The 17,514-nt window shown below is 43.9% G+C and overlaps 1 protein-coding gene across 5 annotated transcripts in view; it reads right to left on the bottom strand.

Moving 5' to 3' along the window:
- The window catches only part of myripb (myosin VIIA and Rab interacting protein b), a 105,686-nt gene that overhangs the window by 50,965 nt on the left and 37,207 nt on the right, over positions 1-17,514 (bottom strand). For all 5 annotated transcript variants that reach the window (XM_070986336.1, XM_070986335.1, XM_070986334.1 and 2 more), the window contains exon 3: positions 5,276-5,497. In XM_070986336.1, the coding sequence (XP_070842437.1) occupies positions 5,276-5,497 (222 nt within the window). The remainder of the gene's footprint in view (positions 1-5,275; positions 5,498-17,514) is intronic.

The following is a 17,514-nucleotide window of genomic DNA, read 5'->3' on the forward strand; positions in this document are numbered from 1 at the left end:
ACAAGCAGCCAGACACAAACAGACACAGACGTGTAAAGGTCTCACTAAAGCTGAGATGTCTGCGGCATGTACACATTTCATCTGCAGCCCCGTGCTGCAGGGCAGACCCTCCCTGTCTAAGACTAGTCTTGCTCACCAGCACTGATAAAAATACCCCCGCAAGGAGGACAGAAAAAGATCAGACTGTGACTCTCTGCCTCTCCTAGCCGCAGGTGCTTGTCTGGTAGCAGCAAGAGAGAGTTCATGGAGTTTATAGCGCTGGTGTCCTTATAAACATGCATTGGCTCCTATTGTTGTGGGCTCATTTTGACATGTAAAAAATAATAATCATGCATGCATGAAATGCATTTAATATGGAGGAAGTGGATGGAAAAGGAGAAAGGTGAAGAGTCACAGAAGCACAAGGAAGTCCACGGAAAAAGTCACTAGGTTCATTTCCTGCCTCTCAAGACTGTGTATTAAAAAGCAAATGTGGTAGAAACTCTGCAAAAACAATGCATAACTCAGCCTGTTATAGTGTGCCAAAAAGGATTCTGGCTTTGTCAGCGTGTTTAAGAAAATCAATGTAAGAGTTATGGGATCTATTTTCCATAAACCATCAAAGGATTTCAATATTAAACTTTGAGGACAACAAAACAGCAGCTGGCAGCCACCCATGGATTCATTCAAGCAATAAAACATCTACAATACTAATCAGCTAAATGAGGATGAGGGTAAAAAGGGGAAGACATAGCTTCAATGTGCCAAATGTCAGCTATTAAACTAATGGAAAGCCACAAAATTGACCAGATATTGTGTGTATTCCTGCAAAAGATAAACATTCCAGAGCTGCAGATGCACACTTGCCATAAAAAGGGGAAGATTAACATGATAATATCAGAAGTGTAACATCTCTGCAGTCATGAATGATGCTGATCAGCATCTGGATTATCACCTCCTGAACATGCTGCTTTGGAATTAACAGCTTGTATGGTGACATATGAAACCTGCTGATATGGTAAAAAACCATCCATTCACGTCTCCTTACAGGTGAAAACAAACAGCAAGGCTTCCTGTATTCACAGTCTCTGAGAAAGTGACAGGAGCTGCTGCTGTAACAGCTGTAAATGTGTTTGTGTGCATTCCTGTGGTCGCACGTTAAATAAACTACTACAGCACTGAGCTTCTACTACTACGACTGGAGAGTTTTGTATGTTCTTGTTAGCTCATGTCCTGAGGCCCCCGAGCCAATCAGCTTCTGCTTGGCCTTTAGAAGACGGCGGCCCTTTTACAAAGAACCAACCAAATAATTAAATGTGGACCGTGTGTGTGTGCATGTGTGTGTGTGCAGCTGTCTGTCAGCTATGTGGTTACAGCACCCTGACAGCGCCGGAGCTCGCTCTGATTCATATTTAAAAAGGACAGACTAGAAGTGCAGCCGTGTGTGTGCATGTGGATATAGAGGTATGTGGGGCTCTGCGCCTGCATGTGTAAACACAGACTGTTTGCAATGCACACACTTATCCACAGTACAATGATCTGCTTCCATGCATGGAAAATTAAGTCACTCTGATTAAAATATTAAAAGGAATTTAGTGGAAAAAATGTCATTCAATTGCATTACGATGCCCAGTGAAGGTGTGTGCTTATGTGTGCACTTACATTAGATATACATGGGCTTGTGTATAAGCCTCTCCTGTTAATGTGTGTGTGTGTGTGTGTGTGTGTGTGTGTGTGTATTTGTGCATATATACAGCACAGTATAGGTCTGCAGCAGATGCCATAATCTCACAGTTATTGCTTTAGGATGAGATTATGAAAACCATAAAGTGGTAAGAACAGTTTGCCACTTTAGTGTATTGCTATTTCTGTGCACACAGGCACGTACACGTACACACACACACACACACACACACACACACACACACACACACACACACACACACACACACACACACACACTGTACATAGGTACATCATTCTATGGCCTGAGGACTGCATGGAGAGGCACACAATGGTCCATTTCTGCAGATTAAGCACAGAGCCGTGCAGCAGCTCAAACATGAATGTGGTTAATGGAGACTTCATCAGATAGAGAGACGGGCGACGTGTTAGAATATAAGAGAGGACAGGACCTAAAAAATTCAAAGGCAGAGAAAAGAGAAGACATGGCAAAATATGGGAAGAGGAACTTCTCAGTGCGAGATTCAAAACAAAAGGACAATTCAGTGGCATTTCCCCTCTCGGATAATTGGGACAAGCACTCTCCTCCTCTGTCATCCGCTCTCTAAATGCCTTTTTCATCTTCCTGCCCTCCCCCTCGTCCTTTCTCTCTTGACCTTCATCTCTCTTCATCTCCTGCTCTCCCCTTTAACATTTCCCCCACTGCTTTGTGCGCGGAGCCAAAACAAGAAAAAACACACTTTTCAGCTTCCACTAAAACATGCTTTGACTTCTCTCGCCGAACCACCGGTGTGTGGTTTGGGAGTGCGTGTGTGCTCTGCTCGTGGACCGTGGGCTGAGGATGCTGATAATTCTACCAGACTGCAACTGGTCATGCTTGTCCCACTCGCTCAGGAGGGAAAGCTGTGTTTGCTGCATGTGTATGAGCATGAGTGTGCGTTTAAAAGACTCGGCAGGTGTTATGACAAAGCTGCTGATTCACTTTCACTTTTTCAAACACCATCTGTCACCAGCATGCAAGCATCTCATATCAACTGACAAAAACAATCAACCAATCAATGACAGCGTCCATCTCAACTCCAGCTGCTCATAAATGTAATTAATGGACATACGATCGATGCATGTGCTCACATATCATTATTTGCTTGCAACCATGTGTCTGCTTGGGTGTACGATCATTCATTACATTCTTGTGTGCACCCAAGTGTGAGTGGGTGACTTTAGCCTCTGAGTGTGTCCATGTGTGCGATGATTACAAATCTGCTTTCCCTAGACGGATCGCACTTCTGAGCAGCGTGGCCGCGCCACCGCGAATGCTGATGGACAGCCGGCACATGTGAGTGAGACCGTTTGGCGGTCTGTTCCCTTTTGCAAATTAATTTTGCATTCAGATTCAGCTGAATTCCCTCAAAATGGTTAAAAAAGAGGCAAAAAAACACTGATATTCAGGAGGAGAAGATACCGTTAAGTTGATTTATTATGAATGAAAACAGTAGATTTGAAAACTTTTAGACTGATGCTGCCTTTCATGTTGCATATTCTCTGTAAAAATATTGGAAACAAATGACAAATTGCTTAAATGACATTGTATTCACGGCACAATGACTCCTCTTTAATCCTCGTCTTTCAGAAAGCATCCCCTCACGCTGGAGTCATTTCCCGACAGTTACAGTCTATTTAGCATGAAATCAATGCCTTTTTTTCTTGCAACCATCCACTCCAACAGTAGACTAATAGCTATTTCCAAAATAATGCTTAGGGCTCCTCTCACCTCAAGCTCAACACCCGTGCAAGCTGTAAATCACTGTTCCAAATGACACGACTCCACCCGGAGAGAGAGTAATTCATTCTAAAACCAGATTTAAGCTCTTTTAATGCGCTAATGAAAAGTGCTGTATTTATATGTAGCTGGTAGACGCAATGTTGTGACATCAGGCCCATCTGTGACTCAGTCTCTAAACCCCTAATGAGAACATGACTGAGCCTCGGGCAGAGAGAGTGATAGGGAGAAAGGAACGGGGGAGAGTGCGAGGGAAGAGTGATCAATGCAAACCTTGCCACCTCTTTTGACCGCCATCATCCCTTTCCCTCCTCCTCCTCCTCCTCCTCCTCTTTGCTGTCTCTCCTGCTCCATCCTCCTCCTCCCTCCTGTCTCAAACACCAGGACTCGGGGCAGCGGGTCTAACTCAATACACGGTGCAGCAAAAATCAATGAAAGACGAAAAGAGACGGAGCTGGAGGATTGATGGGAAGAAATAAGGCCAAGTAGAGGGGCAACACATTTTCGGACAGCTTTGTCATGCTCCGCAATCCTGTCTACCTCCACCTTAACACACACGAACAGGCAGAAAATATAAAATGCACCCCTGACACACCCGCATCTCTTTCCTGTGATACTGCACTCTCAATATCACAACAAATGCACTAAATCACACCCAAGGACCTGTGGAGTATCAGGAGGAAGGACATTAGCACCAAAAGCAGAATCTTAAGTGGGAAAAAACACGACAATCGAACTAAAAGCAATTCCAATAACACATGCAGACCCTAAAGAAGACACATTACAGTCTTATATATACATTCACACGTATTGGCTTATCCAATACCTCAAGATCACAGTTGATTTTACCATAAATCCATCACAGACACTGACTCACACCCTCCAGTGTTACAGTATTTCAAACACCCCACCCTTGCTGCCCTGAGAGATTGAGCTTAATATTCACCCAATGGTTAGTCGGGGCACTAGAACAACTCCCAAGGCTTCGGACAGACACGCATCCGTAAACAACCTTTACAAACACGCAGTTCTGTGACACATGCAAATTCAACTACAGCCAGCTTGTCTCATGTTCCCCTGCCTCCTCGCTTTCTCTTGTTCCATAAATCTTAAATGTCTGTTCTCTTCTTCCTTTTTCTGAAACTGTGATTTTTTTTTTTTTTAGTTTTCTGAGATGTGATCAGAAAAGACAGAGGAAATAAAAAAAATATTAAGAAAATAAGGATTTCCCACTAGAAATCGGAGTTGTACAGCAGAAATCTTTGCAAAAATTGGACATGCGTGATAATTCATCTTCCCTGCCCGGCTGTGTCTACATCTTTCTGTGTCTATGTCGTTGTCATATAGATTAACATATATTTCACCCGACCACACGTTACTTGACGACACATATATCAAATTCCTCCCCTCTTCTACCCCACTTTTTATTACCTTCTCATTTAAAAGCCCCATCTTCTCCGTCCTTTGCTGTGCAACTACCAGAATTATTTAAAAGGCAGGAAAACAAAGCTGAAAACATTTCTTTTCCATCAGAAATGAATAAAAGAGTTGGATGTCCACAACATAAATCAAACTAAATCCTAAAAATCACCCAGTGCTGACTCCCACGTTCGCTCTCATTCAGTGACTTTTTCCTCTCATATCTGTCTCTCCCTTCTTTGCCCCCCATAAATCCCCTCTGTTCTCTACTCCAATTTCCCCCTGCTTCAGTGTCCTCACATCCACCAATTCACAGCTTCTCTCACATCTCCCATCCCCATCACTTTCCTCTGTCGTTACTCTAATCTCCCCACTGCCGCTGGTGCGTATGCGAATGTGTGTGAAAACACTAACCTGCCCTTCTGGCATGCAGAGCAGAGCCAGGCTTTGTCCCTCTTGCTGTAGGTGCAGCAGGTCTTGCAGACGTTGTACTGGCAGTCCAGGCACAGGCGCTTGGGGTTGAGCAGGAAGGTGAAGGGCGCGCAGCAGCGGATACAGCAGTGCTCGTTGAAGCGGTGCTGCTTGGAGAGGATGGAGCATCTGCTGCCTTCCTCCGCCAGCTCCTGCTTCATCTCACTGAAACCAAGAGAGAGAGAGAGAGAAGAGAGAGATAGAGAGAGAGGACATGAGGGGGAGGGGGAGAGAGAGCGAGAGGGTGGTGAGCGTCTGATCGTAGAGAGGGAGAACGTGAAAACGGCGATGCGGAATAATTGGAGATGCTGTGGTAAATTAAAAATTAAAAGAGGGGGGTATTTAAACAAGGAGTGGGGCTGGGGGAGGGCAGAAGGGGTCATGGGTTTGGTGGAAGCACTTCCCCACTCCCCGTTTCCCTCCATCCCTCCCCACCTCCCTCTCTCTTACACTGATTCTGTGGAATTAACGTGATGGCTGACATTTCAATTTGGGAGGACCTGTCATGCCCTGTTTGCCCACATCAGTCAAAACACAGCTGATGAGAGCACGGCATGCACGTCCTCTCCATCCTCAAACAGAAAGGCATTTCTGTTAACTAAGGCATGGGCGGCACTGTGAGGACGAGGATGACGGTAATAAACTGGCATAAATAGCGCTAAGTTGAAGGTCCAATACACACAAACTAGCCTGAGAGGAGAGCAGCATCAATGAAAAGCCTCCACAGTCACGCTGGAGAGCTGTTTGGGCTTCAGTTCAAAAATTACAGTTTGAAAGCACAGCAGTGAAGGAGCAGTTAAGAGCAGCACAGACTCGCTAATCTTAACGCCTCAGAGAATTGTTCCGACTAATGAACTATTAGGATTATGGACTGAAATAGTTGACCAAAGCTTGTTTAAAAATCAAATAAAATCCACAGCTGACACTGACTTTCCAACAGCTGCGTGCAACTCACTCTGCGCCATGTTGTGCATTACAAAACATTGATGTTATCAAGGTTTTGATATTTTATGACTGATAAAAAGACTGGATAATATAAGTTGTTAATCAGTGCTATAACCAGTAAAGCAGCCTTGCCTGCGCTCAGTTGTTCACATAAATTATGCACATGGGTTTTTCCTCTGTAGGATTTGTGCTGACTGAGCAATGCCCCATAGGCAGAGGCTACGATAAATTATGTAATGTTTTGCATTTATATCATAAACCTTTTATGATCAGTACATATTGCACTCATGTTAATGATATTTAAAATAACGCACAACAAGGAGGGGAGCTGAGGTGACACATTTAGCCGTGTTTACACTATCAAACATCAGCTGATATCAGCCGTGAATAGAGGCCGAGGTGCAGAGATCGAGCTGCTGCTGCTGGGAAGGTGTAAAAAGTGCGTTCAGCTTGAATCAGCGGTGAGTGAATTATTTAAGCGACTCTTCTATACGCTGCACCCGGCCAGGAGGCACGCTGCTCTCACTGATCCCATGCAGATGCTGTGTACGGTATATGCTGACAACACATACGTGCAAAACATAGACAAAATATCCATTACAGCCATCAAACAAACCAACCCATATGTGTTGTAACGCTCCCACATGTGCAAAAGATGTGTGTACACATTCCTGCTAAACTAAACCAACAAGTCATACAAGGAAAAATTAAATGTATGGCACAACGGAGTGCTGAATGAACCACAGTGTGAATTTTCTGTGTAATATGGATACTGTATGTGTGTCTGTGGAGCCAGCGGGGGTAATGCAATCTCCTGCTTCCCTAAGTTATTAACGCTGCTCCTCAAGCAGATCCTCTGCTGCCTCACTGATTGCTTTTCATATGCATCATTAGACGCAGCATATTAACAAGACGAACAAACCGTTTCATATACAGTGTCATGTGAGAATGGGCGGGTGTTGGGGGGGTTGGGGGGGGGGTTGTGGTGGGTGTGAGGTTTGAAGGGCAGAGGCTGGCATGTGCATGTGTGGATGCTGGCATGCACACAGATATTTACCAAGATGATCAAAAGGAGTTTTTATATTCAGCATACACAAGGTCACAGCTGCTGGGAAACGCTGGCTCCCGATCAAATTAAAACAATTTAAACAAACCTCCAAGTAGCATGAAAGAGACTTTTCTTGTTTGAGCTGTAGCATCTGCTCCACAGAACATATATACACACCCACAACGGAGCAAGCCAAATATCCGCAGCATACATTTATATCTCAACAACTCGAAGACGCCATTGCCTGGAAATCATTTCCTTCAGGTCTGATTAAGATCAGGTTCCATTCTGCCTCTCTGTGTCTGCGATATGGGTTTAATGAACAGCCCAGCAACGATGGCTAGCTCTGGCCGGTTAATTAAATGAGTGGGGGGAATATACACATATATCCAAGGACGGGGGGGGGGGTTATGCCTGGCATCCCCTCGCATTAACTCACATCTCTGTTAATGAGACATGAAAACCTGTGCTCATCAAGCAGCCATGACTGTAGAGACATGCGGGTCATCCAGGTGCCACTGAGGACCAATTAGCTCATGGGAAATAACTGCAGTCACGCTTATTAGCAAGGTGGCCTTTTGAGTTATAGGAATTTGCAATGTCAACAAGCATTTGTAGTTATTCTGCTAAATCGTAACCATTTACCGTTCAAAATGTTGAAACACTGGAGGGTATCTATGAATTATGAATTACTGCAACAATGCTACTACATGCTAAGCTAAGCTACTACATGGACCTTGTGATAAGGCTGCTTTCTCAACTGCTGCTGGTAAAGGCTGAACTTTAATCCTGAAGCTTTTAAGACAACAAGTCCTTGAAGTCCTTAAAGTGCTCAGAAAAATGGCCATTTCAAGATCTGCAATTTCAAAGCTGAAGAGCTGCTCCTACGTCTGACATCTCTCCCTATTTACCATACACAGTGTCCACTCTCTGAGTGTCTGAGTTTATAATATATGCACACCATGAATTCTAATTTAGTGCTCACACTAAACTACTGAGAGTCTATTACAGAGGAAGCAGTGAGTGAAGAATGAAAAGAATGAATGAGTGAAGAAGGGAGTGATTTGCACCGTGATTTTTAAGTTAAACTCATTAACATTCACTCTTTCAAGTCAAGGCTAAAAGCACAAATTTTCATTTATTCAACAAGGTCAGTCATTCGATGAAATGCAGCTTGTTCAATACGTGCCTGTAACTGTTAATCAATCATCAAAATACACTTGCAGATTAATTTTCTGTCAGCCGCCTGATGGATTAATTGTTTCAGCCGTAGTCAAATTTACCCACAAGCTGCATTTGACCAGTTCAACACCGAATCAATACCCGTGCTCTCGTGGGCAGAACTGCTACACAGGTTTTAAACAAGGAAATTAAACTTTTATTTCAATCAATCTGTCCAGAATCAAAGTTTTGGCACATAAGTGTCTGTAAGGAAAGAGAAGGATGATGAAAAATTCTGACTAACCGCAGATCAAAGCCAATTTTCTCTCCCCTGCATCTGCTAAATGCTTTTCAGGAATACAAGGTTAACTTCAGACAAAAGCAGGCGGCATTCAGTGGCATTGTGAAAGCTTTGAACATCAGATGCACACATGTACAGAACAACCTTTAGTTTGTTAACGTTAGACAACTAATTCCTCAAGCCTTGCCTTATTATCAACATGATCCATTGCTTTAGCTGTGGACAAATTTAGGGTAGCAAAGTTCTTTGGCTGCTGAAAGTTTAGAAGACTCCAGTCTCTTGAATTAAAAACTATTGATTGTGCAAATGAGTCACTGCAGCTCATGTGTCGAGGGTACAGTTGGTTTGAGAGGGGAACAGAGTGCACAGAGCTGAATACCAATTCATTTTCTAATTTAAAATCAGGGCAGCAGATGTGGATTTAATGATATGTAGTGTATTTCTGACAGCCTGTCACTACTGGCCAATATTATTTGTGTTGAAGATCTATTAGCTCGTTTCTCTCTCATCTCTCATTTCCCATCAAAGTCTGCTCCGCTTCCCCCTTCTCTCTCTCTCTCTCTCTCTCTGCTGGCGATCTATTAACATAGTCATTTTTCTTTCCATTCCTCCTTTTCAGCTGGCAAACAGACACAGCGAGGCTTAAGTCTGAAGTTGAATTAATGTTATGAGCAGGTTTATAATCAAGATAACGACATTTCGAGGTCCAGCGGCAGCCTGGCCAGGAAACAATTGCAGTTTTTTGAAATGATGGATCGCCCTCTCAGCAGCTGTTCTCCTGCTCGGTGCGACGCTTCAGAGCTACACCTCTCAAAATGGATGCACTGCTGACCAACACGCAACTGGAAAGCAAAGTGATGAATCAGCCGAGGTGTTTAACATGAAATTTTATGCTAATTTATTGGAAATTCATAGAGACCATTTCGGCCCACGGTCTGTCTCGCACTTCCTCCTCTCCAGTCACATTTCTGTTTTCCCGGGCCCCTCAGTGCTGCTCTCCACTTATCCACCACATGCCCTCGCACTGTCTCTCATCTCCCCATCATCTGCCTGCCCCACCCCACCACACACCTGTTCTCACTTCCCTCATCTGCTCTGCAGTTGCCTGGACTTCCCAGCCCACCTCCTCACATGTAACCCATCGTCAGCCTCTCAGGACATGTACTGTCCTACTTCCTGTGTTCCTCGATTGTTAAGTCAGCACCATGTGCTTCTATCAGCTTACCTCTTGATCTTCTGGGTTTGGCTTTTTGCCTGTTTACTGGACTTTGGATATCTGCTTGCTCTGTTTTGGATTTTTTTGCTTGTGTTGGACTGCCTTCTGGTTTTGACCCTCACCTGCCTGCCTTTGTCTCCTCCTGTGTGCCTGCTTTTGCCTGCATTTGGGTCCATCTCTATTGCACCCACCACCCCTAACACATATACCTAGATTGTACAAGAACAGTTACCCAACACAAATCAGTAGCTGTACCATGGCTATAGTTTAAGAAAAAGCTAATTCTGGGGCTGAAGATGACTAATGAGCACCAGAATATCAATCATAACAGTACAACGTTGTTAGTATCTTTAAATTGAACATTTCATTCCAAAGGCATAATACCTTTGGGGTTTGATGCAGCAAATAACCTTAGAGAGCAGTGCCATCCACCTCCATGCATAAGGAATGCAAAGTAATTATTGAGCAAATAGAGAGGGGCTATTAAAATCTGAAATGGCATAAATTGAACCCCGTTTAACACCACAAAGGGGGTTGTTAAAAGTATTTTTTTCCCCCCGACACTGCACATGGATTTTTCAGCATGGCAGGGCTAAGTATTAATTTGTAGAGCTGTACAATAAACTTAAGAATAAATAAAGAAGGAGGCTGTGGAAAAGGCAGGCAGCCATGCTGGAGTAATGTCAAACCCAGTGTTGGTTTAGCTAAGCAGAGGATCCTGGAGAAAAGTAGCGTACAATATGCCAGAGAGTCTTTGATCAGTGATCCGCCTGCTGCAGTGGAAACCCACAGCACCAGCATCTATTGTTCACTATTACACCAGTAAATCATACAGGCCTGGAGCAGAGACATGTGGGAGCACACCTGGCTGATAGAAGCGTGTGCAAAGTGTGTTTTTATTGATCTGGATCGATGTGCATTTTCAAGCGTATTGTACTAAATGCATGTAGTGATTGTGCATTGATCGAGGGTTTAAGGCAGTTTTAATTGAAAGTGGCCAATTTGTGAAGATGTTGCTTCTCTCTGTAGATCGGCGCGTGTGTATACTCAGCTAAAGCCTGTACGTAGGGATCCTTTCCTGCTGTTATTCGGCCTGAAGTGGCATTAACACACTGTGCTGTGCGCGTGTGTGTGTATATGCCTATGAGTGTGTGTTATGTGTGCATGTATGCATTTCTATCTTGGTGTACACCCCGCGTGCGTTAGAGCTGGAAGAGTTCTTATCTGCTCCGGGGTGAAAAAAGCAATGAGAATGGGAGCAAATTTTTAGCTCAGTCCAGGCGCAAAATTTGCATTTGGACCCCGACTGGGTGAAGCGGAGTTTCACAGTTCATCCGACTTGAATGCCAGCTCCAAGCGAGAGCAGAGAGAACCGCTGTAGACGATCCCAACTGACGTCCTCCTCTGCAATGCAGTGGCAGACAGGCACACGGGTCATAAATTTCAAGGTGTAGAGGGTTTCTGGTGTTTGGCTGTTGGGATTGTTGGCAAGCTGTTGATTAAGGTGCCACTGTAGGACGGCTGGTGAGATGAGATTGTATTGCTTGTAGGTGGAGGGGGGGGGGCATCTCATCTGCAAGGATGTATTTCTATGTAGTTGTCACTTTTAAATTTTCAGTGACAAATGAATAAATATTTAAATAACTGAGCTGAGGAATATAAAGTAACCCCAAAAGTCTATACCCAGTTCTCCCATAATGTCAAAACTCCTCTCCACACTGCACAGTACAACTTATTTGACTGTACATCAGCACTTTCATCCATGGGCGGTTTGAAAAATGGCAGTCCTGGCCAACTCCAGAAAAATCAGTGTCAGTATATCTCTGACAACAGCGGAGACTTTCGAGCTGAGATTCAGCCAACAAGGTAACTTTCTCTGACCACCACCATCTGTAAAATCAAGGGCTGAGTGACTGACTGGAAATGATGGAGAGCTATAATCCCTGGAGCCTGTCATCTTCCTCCTTACTCTCCTGAGTCACACCTGGAGGACTGCCATTACCTCCTGCAGTTTACTCACTCTAAACACAGTGGGGACCGGAGTTTATCTCACTTTTATTACAGCAGCAGTGGCTGCAAGTAATTTCAATTCATGCGTTCAGCATCCATTCTTAATCTTATTTAATGAAATAAGTCCCAATTAGATTAGAAATGTCATTTAGCCAAGATATTTGATTAAAAGAGACTGTCATGGTAACTTAGGTGTAGAATATCCAAAAAATATATTCATCAGCACAAACACAAAGTTATGTCTGCAAAGACTAAATTCGCTTCACAAAACCTGAACGGCAGTAGGTCGTAAGAGACCGCATTTCCCTTCAGCAGCTGGTAAATTAATTACAGTGTGCCGATGGTCTTTATACTTTATGTTTTCAGCGCGACCGAAGGGAAAGAAAGTAAAAAATGTCCTCAGACTGCAATTGGAATTTCCACCAAGTACAAGATAACTAATGACTAAGAAATAGACCCAGAATAGCTTTATAAATTAAAGAGGAGATGAATAAAAGTATACTTGCACAGGGTTAAATAATAAACCAGGCGATACAATATAAGTTGCAATGATGAGAACTGTTGTTATTGTTGCTGTTCGGAATAAACATCAACGCTGCATATTATTATACTATATTACTAAGGCGCGGAAGAACTATGAGGGAGAATGCAAATGCAGAACACTAACAGACCTAGAGTCTACATGCTAATGGCTCTGTGAGACTGTACTTGCATACATCAGTGATTTGAGCTAAATGCTACCATACCTGCAGTGAGAATGCTAACATGCTGCATTTGTACTGGAGAGGTTCAAACTTTGACCTGACGATGGCACTGGACCAAAAGTCAAGTTGTCACCAAAGAGATCACAGTTCATCCTGAGGGGGACATGAACCTTTGTAGCAAATTTCATGGTGATCCATCCCATAATTGTTGAGATATTTCAGTCTGAAACCGGAGCCTTGCTGCTGGCAGTTCCTCACTCTTTGGAACTCTCCTGAAACATCATTACTTATAAATTTGACTGTGATAAGAACCTAGTTTTAAACACTGAGCTGAAACTTTTTGTATTTTGTAGAGGAATGTGGCTAATTTATACAGCATACATTATTAATCATGTTCATTTTTCTGTGGTGGCCTTGGTGGGGTTTATTCATCCACTGAATGAATAAAGAGGAAACACAGACTCGCTCCCTTTTCTCTTTGCTTCTCCCTCTCTTTCATCTCCAAAACACAGCAGAGTGAACAGGCACAGTGGATGCTTTTTAATGCACAATACGTCTTCTTTCTTTCAGGTAAGCTCAAGGTGACCACAGTAGGGATGGCGTGATGCTGCTGCTGCTGCTGCTGCTGCTGCTGCTGCTGCTGGCGTTGATCTCCCTTCTTCTGTCTTTCACACACATATGGATACTCAGATCTATGAAATATCAAAGCAGGAATAAATCCCAGAAGTATTCAGTTCGCTAAATGTCAGAACATCCCCCTTCTTGGATGTGACAGCCTGCTGCTAATGCTGGTGCTACTGCATGTGTATGTGAAATTATACGCAATATATTCTCACCTCTTCTGCTTTGCATGTACACGTTTGCACCTGCTGAAAGTGCATAAGAGAGCTGCGGCATGAAACAGGGCTAGCTTGTGCCGCTGGAGTCCAAATGGAAACACCCGCCCCCCTCCTGAACTGCCTGGCAAGTTTTTCCATGGGGGCTCATTCTTGCAGCATCACCAAGCACACATTAAGACCTGCTCCATCCCTTCACACACATCACACCAAGCCTGCAGGCTTTCCAGCCCGTTGAACTAAGAGGCATGTTAGTAAACACGGTGGAGAAGAAGACACATATGCAGACACGTAAGCATGAGTGGATGAACACAAACACGCACACATATATAAGACATATGGGCACATAGACCCTGTGAGTGATGGCGCTGTTCCTATAGGGACACTGAGGCACAGTGCGTGAAAACACTATGATGCACGCCAGGAAACAGGAAGACAAAGCATGTGCTTCTGATCAATAGGTCCGGCTGAGACTCCATACCAAGCTGACTGCATGATTATGAATTATTCCAATCAATTCAGTTCACTTAATTAAGATGATCCACTGTAACTGCAGCCCCCTGTTATTCGCAACACTGCATTAACCTATTGAACCAGTCTGAGAGGCCGAGCAGCCTTCTCACACAGGTGATGCATTCAACCTGCAGAGATTTCCACAGCACGTGCAGCTACAATCGACTGCATTAGTATAATGTGGTTTTAATTCAGAAAGGTTGGCACCCACACTTACAGTACGTGTATACATAGATGAAACAGTGTTATCAAAGCATATACATATACTGGGAGTGTTAATATTGACATGGCCAAATGCATTTTTAATGTTGAGTTTATCCACAGCTTTACAGCAAAGTCAGAGTAATTATTAAAGGATATATGCAGGAGGAGAATCAATTACACACAGCTTCCAGGCAGATTATCAGACTAACACTGGTTTAAGTTAATGTCAAGATCACTATTAACTCTTTCCTGTCTTTTTTCAACGTCATGTTTAGTTACAATTCCTAAAGCTCCATCTCTTTTCTTTTGAGCTTCCATGATTTCTCCTCTTTCTCCAGCATCTGCCCATCTACAGCCTGCTTTTCCTGAGAATTTGTGACTTCTCAATGCCTTTGAAACCCCTGTGCTGCCATTAAAATTGTGCGTTACACACTCCAGCTATGGCAAAGTTACCCACTGAGCTCGAAACGTTGGCACTCCTCAGCTTCTTTATCCCTCTACCTCCCCCCATCTTCTCTCCTCTCTGTGAACCCCAAGCTAAAGCGAAGCCTCAGGGCGACGGGGCGACTTCTCTCTGAACCAACTTTGGCTGCCGACGATTATCCAACGCGCCAATAATGAGCCCTCACTTTGGGAAACAATCCAAGTCAAATGTGTGCTCCGCTGATAACGTTTCCAATCAGAACGGCCTGCCTGCGTGGCAACTATGTGGGAAAATGAGAGAGAGATAAAGAGGGGGAGAAAATAACGTGCATAGACGGTTTACTGCAAACTTAGCAAGGTGTGGAGATAATTTAGAAGTGAGGGAATTCATTCATTTTGCATTCTGGTGTTATTGTTTTTGACCCTGCAATTTCTTGTTGGTGAAAGATTAAATTCAAAGAGAGGAATGTGTGTTTAATTTGACCATCCCTTCTCTGGGATGGGCATAATGGTTTTCCAGAAAATTGAAACAGTGCACAAGATTAGGTGTTGAGAGAGGAAATGGACAATATATGACTGCAAAGCTGCTTCATATGACTCAGTTTGAAATGCATGAGACAAACTGAGGTTAAAACCCTCTAAAGAAGCAAAAACTCTACTTTTGAATCATATGAAATCGAATTTATTCCGTGCGCAGGTGTGTTTTTTTATGTATGGGATCAGAATTTTCCGTCACACACGTCTCACCTCCCTGAATCCAAACCTCAATCCCTGTCACACACTTCATCAAACACTCTACAGAAGCTCCATCATGCCGCTTCTCCGTCCATTCATCCCATCATCTCCTCTTTCCAGCCACATCTCAGATTAGCAGCTGTAGCTCTTACAAGCCACAATAACAGGCACAGATTGTTCTTTCCTCTGCCGAATAATCTCTATTCGCACAGGAAAATCCAACCCAATGTGTCAAGAATGCTGCTTAAGTGTCAACCTCACAGAGAGATACCAAGCGAGGAAGGGAGAGCGTTGGTTACTGAGCACACATCCAGCAGCAGCGCCTCCATCCGGGGGGGAATGAACTGTTTGTAGTGAATGGGAGAGTCAATCTGTTGGTAGGCAGCCACAAGGGAACAATGGCAGGCAACAATATGCTGCAAATATGCTTCCGCATGTCAGTCATAGTAATACATGGGACTCACAGGCCGCTCTTTTAAATACAAACTTTTTTCTTTACAGCTGTAAAACTTAAAACGTCATATGTATTTACCAAAAAAAAAAAAAATTCTTTAAATCCTAAAATCAACATCAGCAGCTTCAGGCCCTTTATCTCACTGTTCAGTGCTAACATTAGCCGCAACTGTACCAGTTACACAATATGCTGCGTGGTGCATATTAGCCATGGCGTACGAATGCCGGGTTTGAGAGGATGTGCTGCTGTATATTAAGAGGAGGCCTGGGATAGCCGCCAGGGAACGAGTGGCTATTTCTGTGGCAACAAAGACGCAGAGCTACAGAAGAGCATCGTTCACTGAATTCCCCTGTGATGAGAGAGGAGAGCTGCATGCAGGGAAAATAAAGAAGGAATGAACAAGGAGAAGACAGACAGAGAGATAATTAGGGCCGAACCAAGCAGAAGAGAGGAGGCAGTTATTTTTGGGAGATGCCAATTCAATTATAAGGGATGGCGGGGGGGTTTATTACTGCAGGCTCTGACATAATGGGGGCCCTGGGCTCTTGTACTGACCAATACTCCAGACTCTGAGAGAGCCTGACTGGCAGCCATAGCCCACCTACTGTACCTTAGAGAGAGAGAGAGAGAGAGAGAGAGAGAGAGAGAGAGAGAGAGAGAGAGAGAGAGAGAGAGAGTGTGTGTGTGTGTGTGTGTGTGTGTGTGTGTGTGTGTGTGGGCTGATGAGACAAAGCATAGTCTATGTGGATCCATGACAGATTTGACACATGTCACATTACACCACACACCCACACTGATGCACACACACACACACACACACACACACACACACACACACACACACACACACACACACACATTTGTAATTCTATCCTTGTAAGGACACGCACTGACGTAATGTATTCTCTAGCCCCTTACCCGAGCCTTAACCAACACAACTTAAATCACACCTTAACCTAATTCTAACCGAAAACTTAAAACTAACCTTCAAACAGGCCTTTGAAGGTCTGTAAGACTTTGAGGACAGGCCACAATGTCCTAACTTTCCAAAAATGTCCTCAAGCTCTAAAACTCAAATGGCTCTCACAAAGATAGCTGTACACATACACACACAGACACACATCAGTTCAATCCGTTACACACTCCGGCACAGGAGGGAGGAGGCCACATCGACTCTACATACACAGATACAGAGACAGAATCAAATACAGACGCGCAGCTGCAGTGTGACTGATGGCTGTGTGACACCCACCACCGTGCTTCATTTTCAGGTCCAGTGAGAGCAGCATTTGTCAGAGGTGATTTGGGGCGAGACAAGGCACAATGTGGTATTGAATGTGGAAAAAAAAAATAGCTATTGATTGCAGCGTGAGAAAGGAGGGTATTTGTAACTGCGCAGCACTTTTGATTTGAGCACCAGAACGACCGCTAATGACAAAGAGCAGGGGGGGCGGCACATTTTATCGGTGCTAAGTGCATTTTGCTTGAGTGCCTCAGTTCAACAGTGAATTCAGCAATGGTACACTTGCCAATTAGTGATTTATAAAGACAAAACAATGAAAGAAAATCGGTGAGGAAGAGAAATAAGAGACTTGACAAATAAAAGGTACCAAAGGAACAAACAAAGCGGTA

Source organism: Chaetodon trifascialis, chromosome 18, assembly GCF_039877785.1.
Source record: "Chaetodon trifascialis isolate fChaTrf1 chromosome 18, fChaTrf1.hap1, whole genome shotgun sequence".
In the NCBI taxonomy this organism is placed as follows: domain Eukaryota; kingdom Metazoa; phylum Chordata; class Actinopteri; order Chaetodontiformes; family Chaetodontidae; genus Chaetodon; species Chaetodon trifascialis.